The sequence below is a fragment of the Ostrea edulis genome, chromosome 2, assembly GCF_947568905.1.
Source record: "Ostrea edulis chromosome 2, xbOstEdul1.1, whole genome shotgun sequence".
Taxonomy (NCBI): Eukaryota; Metazoa; Mollusca; class Bivalvia; order Ostreida; family Ostreidae; genus Ostrea; species Ostrea edulis.
The window spans coordinates 67,296,849-67,314,435 of NC_079165.1; the positions used below are offsets into that span (position 1 = coordinate 67,296,849).

The 17,587-nt window shown below is 35.0% G+C and overlaps 1 protein-coding gene across 2 annotated transcripts in view; it reads right to left on the reverse strand.

Moving 5' to 3' along the window:
* Positions 1-17,587, reverse strand: part of LOC125678328 (transcriptional protein SWT1-like) — a 39,137-nt gene that overhangs the window by 17,037 nt on the left and 4,513 nt on the right. For both annotated transcript variants that reach the window (XM_048916711.2, XM_048916712.2), the window contains exons 3-15: positions 10,282-11,311; positions 7,734-7,867; positions 6,296-6,403; positions 5,978-6,059; positions 5,460-5,548; positions 5,210-5,308; positions 4,982-5,063; positions 4,549-4,637; positions 4,005-4,068; positions 3,377-3,477; positions 2,786-2,880; positions 440-502; positions 182-270 (exon numbers count right to left, since the gene is read on the reverse strand). In XM_048916711.2, coding sequence (XP_048772668.2) covers positions 182-270; positions 440-502; positions 2,786-2,880; positions 3,377-3,477; positions 4,005-4,068; positions 4,549-4,637; positions 4,982-5,063; positions 5,210-5,308; positions 5,460-5,548; positions 5,978-6,059; positions 6,296-6,403; positions 7,734-7,867; positions 10,282-11,311 — 2,125 coding nt within the window. The remainder of the gene's footprint in view (positions 1-181; positions 271-439; positions 503-2,785; positions 2,881-3,376; positions 3,478-4,004; positions 4,069-4,548; positions 4,638-4,981; positions 5,064-5,209; positions 5,309-5,459; positions 5,549-5,977; positions 6,060-6,295; positions 6,404-7,733; positions 7,868-10,281; positions 11,312-17,587) is intronic.

Consider the following 17,587-nt stretch of genomic DNA (forward strand, 5'->3'; position numbering starts at 1 on the left):
TTATTTTTATTTATTATAATTTTATTTTCGAAATTTTCGTACATGTATGTATTCATGTAGTGTAAGGATTTATAAGAAATACTGACAGAAATGAATTACAGTATAAGAGTGTTTAGTTCGTTCAGCTATTGCATAGACAGTAACAAAATTTGAAAACATTAATTCCGATCTACCAACTTACGAGTAACAGGTTTAAATCTGGCACAGAGTCTGTCTACTACAGTACTTAAACTTCTCTTGAAGATCTGGCCAAACACCGCAATCCAGTGCCTGAGAATAAAGCAAAAATTCAAATCCATTATATCTATATACTTGTATAAAGCATCCATGCCTGGCCGTCAATGTAAAAAATAACGTCTCTCCCTCGCTATTTATGTAAAACAATAAAGATGACTGAATTTGTATACAGCTATAAGTATATATAACGGGAATTTCTTACTTCTTGAAGCATTCAAGTACATCAGAAAGGGTCCATGGAGGCTTCCGGAAGACGATCTCTAACCTACAATAATGTGCTCAAATAACAGCAGTTGCCCTTTAATTCATTTATAAATACTGTATTATGTAATTCTATCATTACAATAAATGCTTATAAACTGTAAACCTACTTTAATCACCAAGTTCTTATTAAAGACACATTTCTCAAAGGAGATGGACATTGGGAATATACATATAATAATCTTAAAACTAAAGACCGGGGATTAAATGGTCATCCGAGATCACACAACAAACAGAAGAATTGCACGTAGCTGATGCAGAATTTTTTAAAACTGCTGGTCTGAAGGTTTTCCTTAGATTGCCCATTATAAGGCCACATCAAATCGATTCTCAGACAATTGTTTTTTCAAAAAATGGGTAGGTAGGTAGGGGGTTTAGTTTTTCAGTTTATCTCCATGTCACAAATGGGTAGGGATTTTTTGTCTGTGGTTTTTTTTTTGTGTTGTGAAGAAAGTTAGAGTTTTACAAATGGTATTCAACACCGTATAGCTTCTTTTCATTCTGTTTCTTGTCTTGTTTTATATGTATGTCATACTTTTTAAAAGCAGGAGAAAATCCTAGCTCTAACTCATCCTGCCAGTCAATAAACAACTTTGTCAAAACATCTCGTTTATTATTTTCATTTGGTCTTTGAGGTAGTTTCAGTTTTTCTCGGGCCTCCAGCAAAACGGCAAGCGTCGACTTTTTCTGTGTCAAAGGTTCATCTGACGAGGGCAAATCAGTCTTTTTTTCAGACACTTTCACTTTTAAATATTTCCCAAAAAGTTCAACCACTTCGGAAATTTTCACTGTTGAAAAAACCTTATCGCTGTCAGCCGTTTTGTTTTGACCTACGAAAACGTCGTACTTCAACTCGGCCTTGCTTTCATCAATTTGTTCCTTCACGGTTCAAATTTCTTTAAATTCACCACCCAGAAGTTTCTTGCAAAGTGTATCAACTGTCAAGGACGAGTCTACCAGTATAATTGTCCATGGAACAATCTGTTTTGAGTTAAAAATAATCTCAGTGCTGACAAGAACCGTTTCTGTTGCCATATTGTTTACATCAACTAACCAGCACGTCTTATTCAGCAAGGCGCTTTACGATTTTGGCACCAAAACACGAATTTTATTTTGACGGATCAAATACGGGCGGTGATTTTTTTTCCGGGGCGGCAATAAACTCTTGTCAGCGGCCAATTTTTTTGGGGGGCGGCGGTGTCTGAGAACCTGAGAATTGATTTGATGTGGCCAAATCATGAAAACATTTAGCCTCCTTTATGTCCAAAAGTAAAGAAAAAGATTTTCTAGTAATCATGCATTTTCAACACATGACCAACTTAGCCCCACCCTAAGGCCTGAACACAGGGGTAATGAACTTCACAGTTTCGGTAGAGGGTTCAATGCACATTATAATCATACAAACATTTTGCCTCCTTGATGTCCAGAAGTAAGAAGATTTTCTGAGATATAATGCATTTTTAATATACCGTATAATCAACTTCACTCCATCCTGGGGCATGAACCCTGAACCCAGGGGTTATGAATTTCATAGTTTTGATACAACTCACTGTTCATTATAATCATGCCAACAGTTTGAATACTTGATGTCCAGGAGTAAAGAAGAATTTTATTAAAATAATCATATTAATTTTGATGGTTTTGGCCACATCCTTCAGGACACAAGGAGGCTGACCATGAAATTCATAATTTTAGTTCACCTTGACCCAAATTGATTGAAATTGTTTCAGCAGTTCTAGAGAAGAAGCTGAAAATTTTCAAAAGTTTATGACCAAAGCATGACAAACAATGGGCGAATAATGGTAAAACGACATGGATGAAAACAGATAGCAAAATTATTTCCTGTATATTTGTATGTAAAACTTTAATTCCTATTGTGGCCCCATCCAATCCCCTTAGTCCATGATTTAAACATTTTAGAATCCACTCTGTCAGACAGATTTCAAAGAAGTGTCATCTTTTCTAGCACAGTGATTCTTAATTGACCCCCATCCTATTTTTACCTTTTCTTGATTTTCTTCCCTTGGAAAGGTACATAGTCATTCATTTCATAAATTTGAATCCCCTTTACAAAAGGGTACTCTGTACCAAGTTTGGTTGAAATTGGCCCAGCGATTCAAGAAAAGATGTGTAAAGTTTACAGACAGAAAGACTGATCAGAAAAGCTTGCTTGACCTTATAGCTCAGTTGAGCTAACAATACAGACATGGTGATTCCTATATGGGGTACCCCTCTACTTTTCATTTGCATGAATGAAAACATGACCCATCCTCTTGACCCCACCCACCAGATATCGTCATACGCTGCCTTCATTTCACGTTCCAACACACTGGACAGAGCATTCTTCAGCCACATTTTCAGTTTGCAGAGCATCTCGTCCAACTGTGAAAACGATGAAGACACATTTTTAAGTTTTTACAACACAAAATATCAAAATCCTCTCGAGTCAGTTTCTGAATTTCAGAACAAACAATAATTTGAGACTTTCCATAGTGGACTACTACATATACACTTTATGACAATCCATCATGATATTTGCATCAAGTCTTGGAAATACAGAGAACTTCGATTACAATGAGATCCATCTCGGTATATATGCAAATTCATTGCATCCATTGTCATCATATCATTAAATTATCAAAAGATACTGAAGCAGTGTTTCTTGACAAAATGCATTTTGTACAAGAAGCCAAAAGGGCTTATCAGTCTCCTGAGTATTAGATAAAAAGTATCACTAGCCCCAAGGGCTACAGAATCTACAATAATTTTCCTGTTTTGCATATCTAAGCTGAATTCTAATATCAAGCAGCAGTATAAAACTGTAGAATCTTAAAGTCCTTGTAATAGTTTAAGTAAAGTCAAATTTTGGCCCGCTTACCAAATGATTGATGACTTTTGAGGTGGTATCTTGAGAAGATTGGGTATCAGACTGGGATGGCTTCTGTACAGACTTGCTCGGGACAGTTGGAGGAATATTCTCTGAAAAATATTTGGGAAATTTCTCAAAAACATAAATCATGTCTACAAAGAACAAATCTAATGTATAGTAGAGAAGTATTGTAATATGTACAATGCATCCTTCATTTTCCCAGGACTCCTGTGTACATCAGCTGTTTTGTTTCAAATGTACATATTTTTCGAATTTTTCACCCCACACCAGAACATACATGTATCTAGATGTTGATGTTTGTAAATATAACTAAAATGTTTGTAAATGTAACTATGATGTTTGTTAATGCTTTTTTTTTTTTAAAATTTAAACAAGTGAAAGGGATTGGGCAGCAGACACAGTCTATTTTAGCCCTCTCCATACATCAAGGTCAGAGTGGAAGTGGAAACACAAAGACAGCAATAAATAAACAAATACAAGGCTGAACAGAAAAAGGCAGTACAGGTAAAAAATAATTAAAAAAGAAAAAGAATAATTGCATAAATTGGCAAGTGCATACAATTGTATATAATAAGACCCTGGTTGTAAATGTATGTGTAATAGGAGAAATACTTACTGCTTATTACCGGTAATTGATTGGGACGGATAGGTTGAACAGACTTTATTCCATTTATCAAAAGCTAAAAAGAAAAAAGTCTTTTACATTATACAACCAGACCTTCTCAGAAATGTCAGCAGAATTTTTTTTATACAATGTACCTAAAACAAACACACTTATAGCAAATGCATGGACAAACATTGTAAAAGATATTTCATTTAGATGAACAACCTTTTTATACATATATTGTACGATGAAGAAATTTTGATAGTCCCTGAAGGTTTGATATTAAAAATCATATTAGCAATATTTATTTCATTTTGCAAATAATTTCATTTTGTAGGACTGAATAATACAATGTATTGTAAGTTGTCTTCACGACTTTCAGAACATGATCCACTTAATAACGTAATAATGATTATTCATATCCCAGATGATGGGTGAGAGACTGGCTCACAAAAACAGGAATGTGGCATTTCTTACACGCAAATGTTAATTTACAGTATATTGTACATTTTAAATGTTATTCCCTCTAGATCTACACATAAGTATATGTACTTACATATCTGTCAAATGCTTGGATTTTACATATCTTGGCCTTACTCAGGAGGTTTTTATCATTAGTTAACAATACAACAGTTGAGTTCATTCCTGCAAAAGATATTCAAATGCTTTTAAAAGACATATCAACAAAATATGTTTATTATAAATGCTTTTAAAGACATCTCAATAATTCTGTTTAATAAATACTTATTATTTCACTTTCAATTTATTATCAATTCAAATATTTTATTGATTTTTTAGTTTCACCAGCAACTGTCTAACAAATGAAAAAGTACCATATCATTTAAGTATGCAAGTTTACAGACTACTGAGACAATACTAGAATTGCAGTACACATACTTCCATACCACAAATTTGTACTTAACTAGATAATCATTTCATTATTTTAATACTATTATGGAGGAGAAATGAGTATGAACATAGAGACTAACTGATTTTCTGACACTGCAAACAGGTCTGCAGAATCCTATCATCATTGCACTCAGCTTGGAATTCTTCAGATGCAGCAGAGGCCTTACAGAAAAGATTACAATATCAATGCAAATTCGATATTAAATAGTCTTGCATCATATTAATCTTGTAATTCATCACTAATCTGCATGGCAAATGTTTTTGTGTTCTACATAACCTGGACATTCGTGAGATGAATGCACTTTTACCTGTATTGCACTCTGACCTATTACTCTCTGATGGTTGTCTTGAAAACACTGATAGATATAACCAACAGCAGCTCGAGCACATTTTCCAATCTTCATCGACTGAAATGTACATACATGAAGATAAAATTATTTTTCTTATATTTTCTGTAATATTTTCTTCACATGGATACATTGTTAAAAAAATGTTTAATATTAAATGCAATTATAGGTTACTTTTATACGAATCAGAAAATTTTCAGTAACATATCACCATAGAAGCGACAGATGATTTGTTGGACTTCAGAGCATCTAATTCCTGCATTACAACCCAAGGAATGACTAAAACAGGAAGTCCAAGGTCTACAAAAGAAATACACTAGAGATAGGTATACACACCTATGGGAACATATCATATATGTATTAAAATAATATAGTATATATATATATATCTATATCTATCTATCTCTTTAGGGTTTGTAATAGATCTAGAGATGTTGAATAGTAGATTACTAACCAGATATTTCTGTTTCCCCAAAAATGTTTATCATAGATTTATAACCATGTAACCAAATATATCTATATCCCCAGAGAAGTTTAATGGTTGATTTCATCACATTAACGAAATGTATAGGTTTATATATATCACAAACTCTCATGCCTGTAGGGCTACATAGCTCAGGTGACTTTTTATTGGTCAGATTATATTCGCATTCTAATAATGTTTGGAAAAAGAAAGCCTATCTAACCTCATCTACTTTTCCCTGAATTTCAGTAAAAGTTGAAACTTACTTTCAAAGCTGTAGTCCCTGAGATCTTCCACAAATGACAAATTACTGATGAACACATTAGTGTCAACAACAATGTACAAACCCTGAAAGGAAACAGAATCATTATCATATGTCAGAGAACATACATAAATGTGTGAGATATTAAAAAGGTCAATAAGATTGAAGGAGCCCCCCCCCCCCCCTTACACTTCAAAATTTCCATGGACATATTTGTAGCTCCAATTCTGTCTGTTTGAATCTTTAGCAATTTAGAGCTTTCTGCTCCTGCTATAATGACAGGAAATTGTGTAATATTCCTTACATCTCATCCCCTCTTTACCTGGTCTACACTTTCAATATGTCCAGGCTGATCTGAGGTGAACACTTGTGTCAATTTTCCTATTACTTCACTTGGACATTTCCTCACTGAGTCTCTGACTTCTTTCAGCTGCAATATCAAAGGATTAGAAACGTGTTATATTTCTTTCACTGCCTTTATCTAACTTTGTATTTGTGTACTTGATATCAACAAGAGGCCCATAGGCCTTATCGGTCACCTGAGTTAAAAGTATCACTACTCCCAAGGGCTATAAAATCTAGAAACAATTTTCTGTTCTGAATATCCAAGCTAAATTCAAATAATTCAGCAACAGCATAAAACAAGATGTGTTCTTAAAACTTCAATGCCCTCAAAAGTGCATACACCGATGAAAGGCTTCACATAATATAATACATGTATGACTAATTTGGACCCATCCTAGAGTCAAAACCCTTGGGGTTGCAAATTTCATCTTTTTTTGTACATCCTTTTCTGCTATTCCTAAATATGCATTTAGATTTTATACAGTATCAGCAAACTTAAAGAAGTCCTTCAAATCATTACAATAATTTTGACACCATCTTGAAACCAAGCACTTACCCCCTAGGATCATGAAATTTACAATTTTGGTAAAGGACTAACTACTTCTTCTTTGTATCCATTTAGTTTCAGTTTAGTATCAAAAGCAATAAAGTAGATATCATTTACATGTTTTGCACATATATACCATGTTTGGCTCCGCCCTGGGGTCAGAACTTCTACCCACTTCTAGGAAGTTACAATTTTGGTAGAGGCCTTCCTGTTCTATATCACTATGCATTTAGTCTTTCTTACATATAAGCTGTTGTAGAGAAGAAGATTTTTGAAAATTGGTCAATTTTGGGCAGTTTTTGTCCCATCCCTAAGGCCCCAGGGGTGCAGGAGTCCTGAAATTTACAATATATGTCCCCCTTGTCCTAAAGATGCTTCATACCAAATTTGAAAAGAATTGGAATAGTAGATATCAAGAAGAAGTTAAAAATGTCCAATTGTTAATACACGACAACAGATGACAACCAATTGCAATAGGTTATCTGAGTAAACTCAGGTTACCTGAGTTTACTCAGATAACCTAATAAATCTAAGCTCATCATTTATCTTATAAACATTTACACGCAATACCTACATGTTTTAAACAGATGCAAATACCGTATGACGGATATTATCTGTGGTTGTCTATTTTTTCTAATTTTTGTGAATAGGAAAAATCTGCAAAAATTATAATTGCGAAATATATACATAGATATTTATATAGGTATATGCAACCACAGAAATTGGAAACACAGAATACAATTCGCTGTTTTACGGATTAAATCACAAAATTTCAATGGTAGAAATACCTGTTATACAGTATTACAAACATCTTGTTCTAGTTAGCCTCCTAATATCTACAGAAGTGTTAAGTTCTCAAAGACTGTACCACAATGTCTGATACATCCATTTCCTCAATCTCTCTTTCATCCTCTTTAGTAAGCACCTGCTGGATTTCATCAATTTCCATGCTTATTTCTTCTCGTCGGTTATGGTGGACGGGAACAGGATTTTCATGGACACCTGCACAAATCATGTAGAAAAACTCAATGCTTCAGATAAATTCATTTTTAAAGTCATTACCCATAGATGATGCATTATTTTGGTCTCTAAATCACAAAACAGGTACATATTAATATGGTATTTCATAAATCTGAACGTAACCAAAAAATATTTTAGATTACCTTTCTAACGTATCTATAGAGCAGTCTCTTGGGACTAATAACTCCTAATTACACTTAAATACTACACAGAATTATGATGCACAAGATATGGATCAGATGCAGAATCTAGACCATTAGATGGAAGAGGCATCCCAAGATGTATCACGGATGACCAAAGAGCTTTAAAGAGTTGATGAAATGTAATTCATACTTTCGTAAGGAATGAAATTGTTTCTATTTTTCAATTAAAAGTATACATTACAACAGCTGTCAGAAGACAACCATGTTCACTGGGTGACAAAATTTGAGAGGGAAGAAAAGTAAAAAAAAAAAAAAAAAAAAAAACATAAAAAATGAAGGGGCCTGGTGTCACAGTAGGCATTGGCACAATAAAGAACCCTCACTGCTACAGCCCTTAGTGTCATACATTGTACCCCCTTTTTCTTTTCAGTTTCAAGCACTCACTAGGATACTAGGTGACTGTGAAAAACAATCAGAAAAACAAGAAGTGTTTTAGAAACCTGTATGCCCCACGTGGTGCAAAATTTAAAAGGGTTAAATACACATGTATCATTTAATTGATAGCAGTGCCAAAGCAATTCAAGATATTGAGTGGGTAATATCTTACTATGTCCATGCAGAGTTGATTGACCTTTGACCATGTGACCTCAAAATTAATCGGGGTCATCTACTCCTTCAGATGTACCAGCGTACCAAGTTTGATGTCTGTCAAGCACAAGTTCTCAAGATACTGAGCTGACAGTATCTTCCTATGTCCAGTTTGATCCTTGACCTTTGACCATGTGACCTTAAAATCAATAGGGGTCATCTCCTCCTTAGGATGTACAAGTGTACCATGTCTGGTGTCAATCAAGCAAACGATTCTCAAAATACAGGTGACAATATATCACTGTGTCCAGGTTGACCAATTACCATGTGACCCCTAAATCAATATGGATCATCTACTCCTTACGATGTACCAGTAAAGTTTGATGTCTGTCAAGGAAAGGATTTTAAAGATACTGAGCAAACAATATCTTCCTATGTCCAGAGTGGATTGACCCTTGACCATGTGACCTTAAAATCAATAAAGTTCCTACTCATTAAAGTGTACCAGTGTACAAAGTTTGCTGTCTGTCAGGCAAAGGGTTCTCAAGATACTAAACGGTCCAGACTAGTTCAACCTTTGACTTTTGCCCATGTGACCTCAAAATCAATAGGGGTCATCTACTCCTTAGGATGTACCAAGACTAATGTCTGTCAAGGAAAGGATTCTCAAGATATTGAGCGGACAGCATCTTCTTATGTCCAGAGTCAATTGACCCTTGACTTTTCGACCTGAAAATCAATAGGGGTTCTCTTCTACTCATAACCAACCAACATAGGAAATATCATTAAGATCAAGTGAATGGTTCTCAAGATATTGAGTGGACAACATGTGGTCTAACAACCAACGACAGGTGCAAAGCAATATATGCCCCTCTTCTTCGATGGAGGGCATAATAAAATAAAAATCTGGATTTTTCAAACCAGAATTATTCTTTCACATTCGAGGTTCTCTAATTTACATTTTGAGTACCATTGATCTTCAAAATGTTTGAAAAGTAATAAAATACAATAAAATACACCCCCCCCCCACCCCTATAAAAAAGTTGAAGCACAAAAGTCCTGTAACTCCTGTAAAATTTGTCAAATTAAAAATTATGGCACAATATGAACAACTACATATGGTGACTAATAATCCTACAACATTTGAACAAAATCCATTGAGCGATTTCAGAGGAGTTGCATCCACAAAGTGTTCTTATAGTATTCAACAAAGTCCCATAACTCCTGTAAAATTTGTTCATCAATCAAAATGGAGGCGCATTATGATCAACTACATATGGTGACTAACAACCCTACAAAATTTGAACAAAATCAGCTGAGAGGTTTCGGAGGAGTTGCGTCCACAAAGTGAAGTGGGACGGACGGACGCATAGACCAGCATTTCTATGTCCCCTTCCGTGTTGCGGTGAGGGACAAAAAGCATAATGAGATGTACACTATATAGTGTTAGAACAGGACATTCATTTTATTAATGATATTTCCACCATTTCTTTTAAATGTAATGTAATTTAGGGAATATTGATAACTTTTTTTTAAGCTTTGGAAGAAAAATAACAGGTCATAGTTTTAAATGGTGCTCTACATTGATATCACAAGACATGTAATTTGAAGTGCTATGCTGAATACCTTTGAACAGTTACTGACTTCTCAGTTAGCTATACCAACCTTTCCATGGATTGACCACAGCTTTTTTTACAGGACCATCGTTTTTTATTGTCATGGTGATGTTGTTGAGATTGCTTGTTTCACCCAATGATAAGCATCCACTTTCACTGGACCGAACTATCACTTTACGATTATCAGACTTTAAACCAAGGACTCCAGAATTTGGTATGACTCGTTCCAGATTCTGATCCAAGAAATCACCGATTGAATCTGATGGTGGGTCATCCGATTCCAGCCGATTGATCCATGACTGAATGTCCTCGCGCTTTTTGGGGTCATTTAGAAGTAAATAGTCTGGAGATGATTCTCTAGGGGAGAGGTTACAAGTGTCCAAAGTTGATGATGGAGACCTTTTCACAACTTTTCTGGTGTCAGAGAAATCTGCTTCCCCCGATCTGTCTGTTTTCAAATGTTTCTTTTTCTGTTCATTTTGTGATAATGACTCAGCACTTCTCTTCAGATTTGACACTTTTTCATATGATGCCTTTCCTGTTGAAAGTCTAATCAGTTTTCTGGGGGTTTTCTCTGATTTACTAGAATTTTCAGCGACTGCAGTACTGTTTGAAGCTGATGCTTTATGGTTTTGTGTATGTACACTTGTGGCAACAGGTGATCCATCAGTCTGAACTTTTTTACCCGAGGCTGGTTGATAAGATTTTGAAAGAATTTCATTGGAAGATTTTAAAGATTTTTCCAAAGCTGGAATTTGTGAGTTAACTAGACATAGATCAGTCACTGGATCAGTTTTAACCTGATGTTTCACACTGTCCAGTGAATGAATTTGTTTGTTGTCATCTAAATGCAAACTTCCTGATCCACTGACCATCAAATGAGCAGGATTGCTTTCACGAAAATCTGCTCTATCATGTGACACATCGAGTTCCAAGCTATTGTCATCATCACTGTCCTGAGTTGGCGAAAACTGGGCCTCCTGAATATTTACCCGAGCTTCTACAGGGGCTGGTATTGTTCCTGGATGTGATCGACTACTCACAACATGTTTACTGGAGGACTTGTTTACAGATGATTTCTGAAATATTTATAAAGTAATTACAGTAAAACATGCTTATAAAGAAGACACTTATAACAAATTCAAGCTTATTGTGATGTAATATTTATTTACCTATGGAAGGAAAATAATGAAAATTCCATTGGATATAACGAAGTTTAGTTATAGCTTAAAGTTTAACAGTACGTGTTTTAAAGTACAGTTTTATAAGTCAGTCTCTTAAGAATTTCAGGTAAATGTGACAGAAATTCCCCATTTGTTGTGAGTTCCATGTCTGTTTTGAATGACATGGAAGCAATTATCTTATAATTTTTTATCATGTGTGATAATAATTATTATTATTAGGGCTTTCCACCTTTCTGTGGAAAGACCTATTGTTATTGTTCTGTTTATTATTTTCCTGCCGTCAAAAAAAATGTTCGTCTTAAGACTTATCGAAAAACTTTATAGTCCATCATATAGTACTTCTTGAGAAACGAATACAGTTCACCCAACGTAATTGAACTTTGACCCCTTACGGAGTTATTGGACCTTTCGCAGAAATCATTGTTATCGCTTCTACTTTTTAACCGTAAATGATAGGAAGATGAAACCTTTTCTAAAGCATAGAGGGTAATTAGTAGAAGCGAAGAATTTCAAATGAAGGGATTCGGTGTCCCCTATAGGGAGTTAATGCCTCTTTACGTTTTGCGATTTATTCGTAAAACATGTCGAACTTCAGAACGGTTTGTCGTAGAGACATGGGACCAACTGGAATAGGATACTTGACCTTTGACCTTGAAAATGAGGTCAAGGTCAGTCATCAGAAAAGAGGAAAAAATAGCACTTTTTATACTCTCTTTCCTGCTTAAGATAGCGTTGAAATTTTATATGGGTAAGTATTGACTTCTTGATTGGTTTTGATAGTATGCATTATAACTTTGAACTTTGACCTTTCTGTGAATTTCGGAGACTCGCGTTGAAAACCTTGTTATCGCTACTCCTACTTAAAGACCCAATTTTAAGTTGACACCCCCAAATTGTAGGCTGTCTGTCAACCAAATATTTAACAATTGATCTCAGGTGGAGTGACATCTGCAGACACTGTGGTCTGGGGCAACCACAGAGAGGTGTTTTGATAACGATAACAGCCAGTATCTACAGGCATTCTTTAGATCTTGAGGAAGTCCAGTATACCTGAGTTTTGATAGCAATGACCTGTCCACAACTGCTATTTTCTTGTAATTCAATTGTTTTTAAAAAGGCCCCTCAACAATGCAATTTCAATGATTGTAATTTTCCCCCTCTACATACCTGTACATGTATTATAAATTACACAATCAGAAATCAAACAATAATTTGCACAATAATTTCTAAAACTTGTAACCTATTGAAATAAGTTATGTCATCAATTTATGATACCTCTATATTTGTAACAGGAATTATTCATCGAGTCAATGACTGAGAAAGGGGAGTGGGTGTAGAATGTGTTTCAGCTACCCTTAGGAATACAACCATTATTCAAACACTATGACCACAGAAACTCTGCGAGGTACCTGAGACAGGTCATGTGTATATCAAAACTATATAAAAAAAGCATGGACAGGTAGATTTCTACCATTTCTGTCTCTGTGTATTTCTTTGAGTGCCATGGGATATAGAAATTAACACCTTGGTAGATCCTGGCCACTCCAGGTAAATAACATCTATTTAGATTAGGCTCCGCCTACATTTTCACTGACCATATGGTCATGAGATGGGTCTTTAACGGAAAGCCGTAGAGACATGAAACCTTCGCTAATGAATTCACAGTAAAACCCTCTTGCAAAGAAAAATAATCAAAGGGATACGAAACCCCTTAAGCATATAGTTATTGCCCCTGAAAGTTTCCAATATCATTATCTAAGCCTATAACTTTTATATATAGATAGAGATATTTTTTAATATAGATAGAGACATGGGACCACTTGCATTGAGACCGATGACCTTTGACCTTCAAAATGAGGTCAAGATCAAAGGTCAAGGTCATCATCAAAATTATTGTCTTTCATAGTATTTTTAGCATTGAGAAGCTAACCGAAAGGAACCGAAAACCGCTAAACAAAGTTGTTGCCCCTGAATGTCTTGAATAACCTTTTTTAAGCTTATAGCTTTTATATTAATATAGATAGAGACATGGGATCATTTGCATAAAAACCCTTGACCTTTGACCTTCAAAATGAGGTCAAGGTCAAAGTAATCATGAAAACTATTATTTTTATTTTCAAGGTCGTTTTGAGTTTCTAACATCATCTTAAATATTCTTAAATATCTCTTTTTAAATCATCGTAGGTGGAAAGACCTCTAATTGTTCGCGAACAATTAGGATTACTAGTTATTATTATTATCATGTGTGTACCTTTTTATGTCACTATAAATCTTTATTTTTTTCCTTTTATCATAACAATTGTCTGACAATAATAAATACTGATAAAATGCAAATACCACTGCACTTGAATGAAAAGATGATTACTTTAGTATATAAAAATAGTGTATGTAGTTCAGGGTAACATTGAAAATTTTCACCCTCAGAAACCTTCAACTGTGGCTGCCACAGCTGAGGTTGTACTAGCTGTAGACCTGTAGCTCTCTGGGAAAATATTAATACAGATCTGCAGCTAAGGTTGACTATGATTTTTGAGGGGTGAACATTTTCAATGTTACCTTCAACACCATGCACTATTTGTTTTATTATACTGAATGTCATAAACATGTAACAAAGCACAAAATTCATGAACCATGTACAGTGAAACTTCTCTAAACCAGCCAGCTCTTGGACCGCAAAAAACGGCCGGTTTGGAGAGGTGGCTGGTTAACCGAGAATTTACTAGCATTTAGAGACATTTTATCTCAATATTCACAATGTAGGTACTGTTCCCTTTCTTTTGTTGATCTATGATCAATTATCGGCGAGATCAAATTAGTCCACTTGCACCTACAGGTAATTAAATTAGTCCGCTTGCACCTACAGGTAATTATACATGTGTAATAAATAAGAAATATTCTCATTGAAATCATCTAATTTTAAACTGAAAATCTATAACAGGATTCCAATACATAAAGAAAACACGGAGGCATATTGGAATTCCTCTTACTCATAAAAACTCTGTTTATATGCATCACTTATATCATTAACACATTTGTTTTGACATTTTAGAAAAGTACAGTAATTATATGAAATTGTTATTGAATATTTCCTAGGAATTTTAAGTCTATGGAAACCAAGAAAATTAAGTTATCTTTTAATAATTATCATTAACAGTCATGGGTTTCTTTTCTTTATTAACTACTGCTTATATCCATATGATAGAATGGTGCAACAATATGGCATTTGATACTGTATTCATCCAATATGTTCCTAACTGGTTTTTTACATTTTGTACAGAATTTGGAAAGGTCACTTGGATAGCTAAGTGTCAATTAACACCCTTGACAGCACAGGTAAACAATAGAAATTAAAGAGGCCACTGGTGTTTTTCACACCTTCTGTTGATAATTTCCCATCTGGCCAGTTGGTCAGTCAATTTGCACACCTGGACAATGTTGATCACCCTCTGGCCAAAATTTTCTTCTCTTCAAAAAGTGGACCCATATGAGAAGGGTAAATTACACATGTTTGTTAAGAAATGTACTTTAAAAAGTGGCCGATGTCCGGTTTTCAGGGGTGGCCGGTTTTGTAAGACTTTCTTTGTAAGGAAATGTTAAGATTTCTGCCGGGACTTTGAAAATCGGCCGATATTCAGGGAGAACCGGTTTTCTGAGGGGCCGGTTTGGAGAAGTTTCACTGTAATAGACCTGCCAAGCTGCTGATTATCATTTGTTTCTTTTAATAAATAATTTCATTCAAAATGTCACTGTAATACACTGTAGACCACAAGTCTATTCCAAGTGCTCAATACATACGACATTTTTCTACAAGCTACGGCAAACCATATCATATGCACATCAATTTGACACGTGATAATTTTTTGTAATATCACCTGCTTTCAAGTAATGTTTCCTGTTGCTAGATATTTATCACCTTGGAAGGTGTGGCTTTTACTCCCACAGGGAAACATTAAGTTTTTTCAACTGTTTCTCAGCCAATCAGATTCAAGTATCTTACATGAAAGTACATTGTATAATAATACAAGTAACAATTCTAGCCATGTGCAGGATGTCAATTATTACACCAAGAAGCAAAAACATTAAACATCATTAAAATATATCATTTTATAGCTGTTCACTTTATTGTCAGATTTAATATATTTATTTTTATCATCCCTAACAATTTATCTCCATTCTTTTACAATTTAAGACCATGCAATTAATACATTGATTTGTAGGCCAAAATACAATTCAATAGCAATCATTATTCATAATTTTGAAATGTAATATCAAATTGATGTCCATACATGTATGTACGAATAAAGCTGAGCTAGTAGAAATGTCCAATACATTAGATGTAAACAATGTATTTTACAGTCTGACATTTCTTTAAAAAAAATTTCAAAACTGCATCTGCATGTATATTTTTCCATCTCCAAATCTCATTGATTTTCAATAGATATTGCTTAAATAAATAGCCAAATGAACAAGATTGCTACACGTAGCCATTTGTCCCCCGCTGTCGCAAAAAAAGTTGAAAGTTGAAAGTTGTCTCTTAGGTATGCATATTTGTTTAGTCTATGTATATATCCATATTTTTATGTTTGTGTTGCAAACTGTTTTCAGTGCTGCATGCGCATCTTAATATAGCTAGTCCCTGCATATATATATGCATGACTTGTGATGTCTGTATACATGTATGCGTCCTGTTTTATTTCAAATTTCTGTTTTTATGTCTATGCATGCAATTATATATCATTAGTGCTTTGTGTTTTTTTAATGCTATATAGTCGGTTAAAGAGCTCTTAGCTCATGTTTATTGTTTACCTGTATATAGTTTTGACTTTAAATAAAAATTACTTACATACTTACTATACACAAAAGTCCCATAACTCCTGTAAAATTTGTCGGATAATACTGGTGGCAAAATATGATCAAAACAAGAGACGTTTGTAAAACACATATGCCCCCCATGGTGTAAAATTGAAAAGGGTTATACACACACACATCATTTAATTGAGAGTAGTATCATCAATTTAAAATATTGAGCAGACAATATCTTCCTATGTCAAGAGTGGATTGACCATGTGACCTAAAAATCAATAGGGGTCATCAACTCCTGAAGATGTACCAGTGTACCAAGTTTGATGTCTGTCAAGCAAAGGGTTCTTAAGATATTGAAGAGACAGTATATTCCTATGTCCAGTTTGACCCTTGACCTTTGACCATGTGACCTCAAATTCAATAGGGGTCATCTTTTCCTGAAGATGTACCAGTGTACCAAGTTTGAAGTCTGTCAAGCAAAGGGTTCTCAAGATATTGACCGGACAGTATATTCCTATGTCCAGTTTGACCCTTGACCTTTCACCATGTGACCTCAAAATCAATAGGTGTCATCTTATCCTGATGATGTACCAGTGTACCAAGTCTGATGTCTGTCAAGCAAAGGGTTCTCAAAATATTGAGCGGACAGTATATTCCTATGTCCAGAGTAGATTGACCCTTGACCTTTAACCTTTTGACCTGAAAAACAATAGGGGTCCTTTTCTTTTTATAACCAACCCACATATGAAATATCATTACAATCAAGTGAATGGTTCTCAAGATATTGAGCGGACAACTCATGGTCTACCACATGGGGTTAAGACCACCAGTTTGACCTTGACCTTTGACCACGTGACCTGAAAATCCATAGGGATCATCTACTCTCTAAGGAAAGCCTCTGTATCAATTTTCGCTATTATCAAGCAAAGGGGTCAAAAGATATTGAGCGGACAACACATGGGCTTAAGACCAGAGGTTTGACCTTGATCTTTGACCATGTCACCTGAAGGTCAATAAGGATCATCTAATTTCCAAGGGCAACCCTTGTACCAAGTTTGGTAGTTATCATGCATAGGGGTCAAAAGTTATTGAGTGGACAACACATGGTCTACCAAATGGGGTAAAGACCAGCAGTTTGACCTTGACCTTTGACCATGTGACCTGAAAATCAATAAGGATGATCTACTCTCCAGGGGCAACCCCTGTATCAAGTTTGGTTGATATCAAGCAAAGGGGTCGAAAGATATTGAGCAGACAACACATGGTCTACAGACCGACCGACAGTTGCGAAACAATATGCCCCCTCTTTTTCAAAGGGGGGCATAAAAATATGGTGACTAACAATTCCACAAAATTTTAACAAAATCT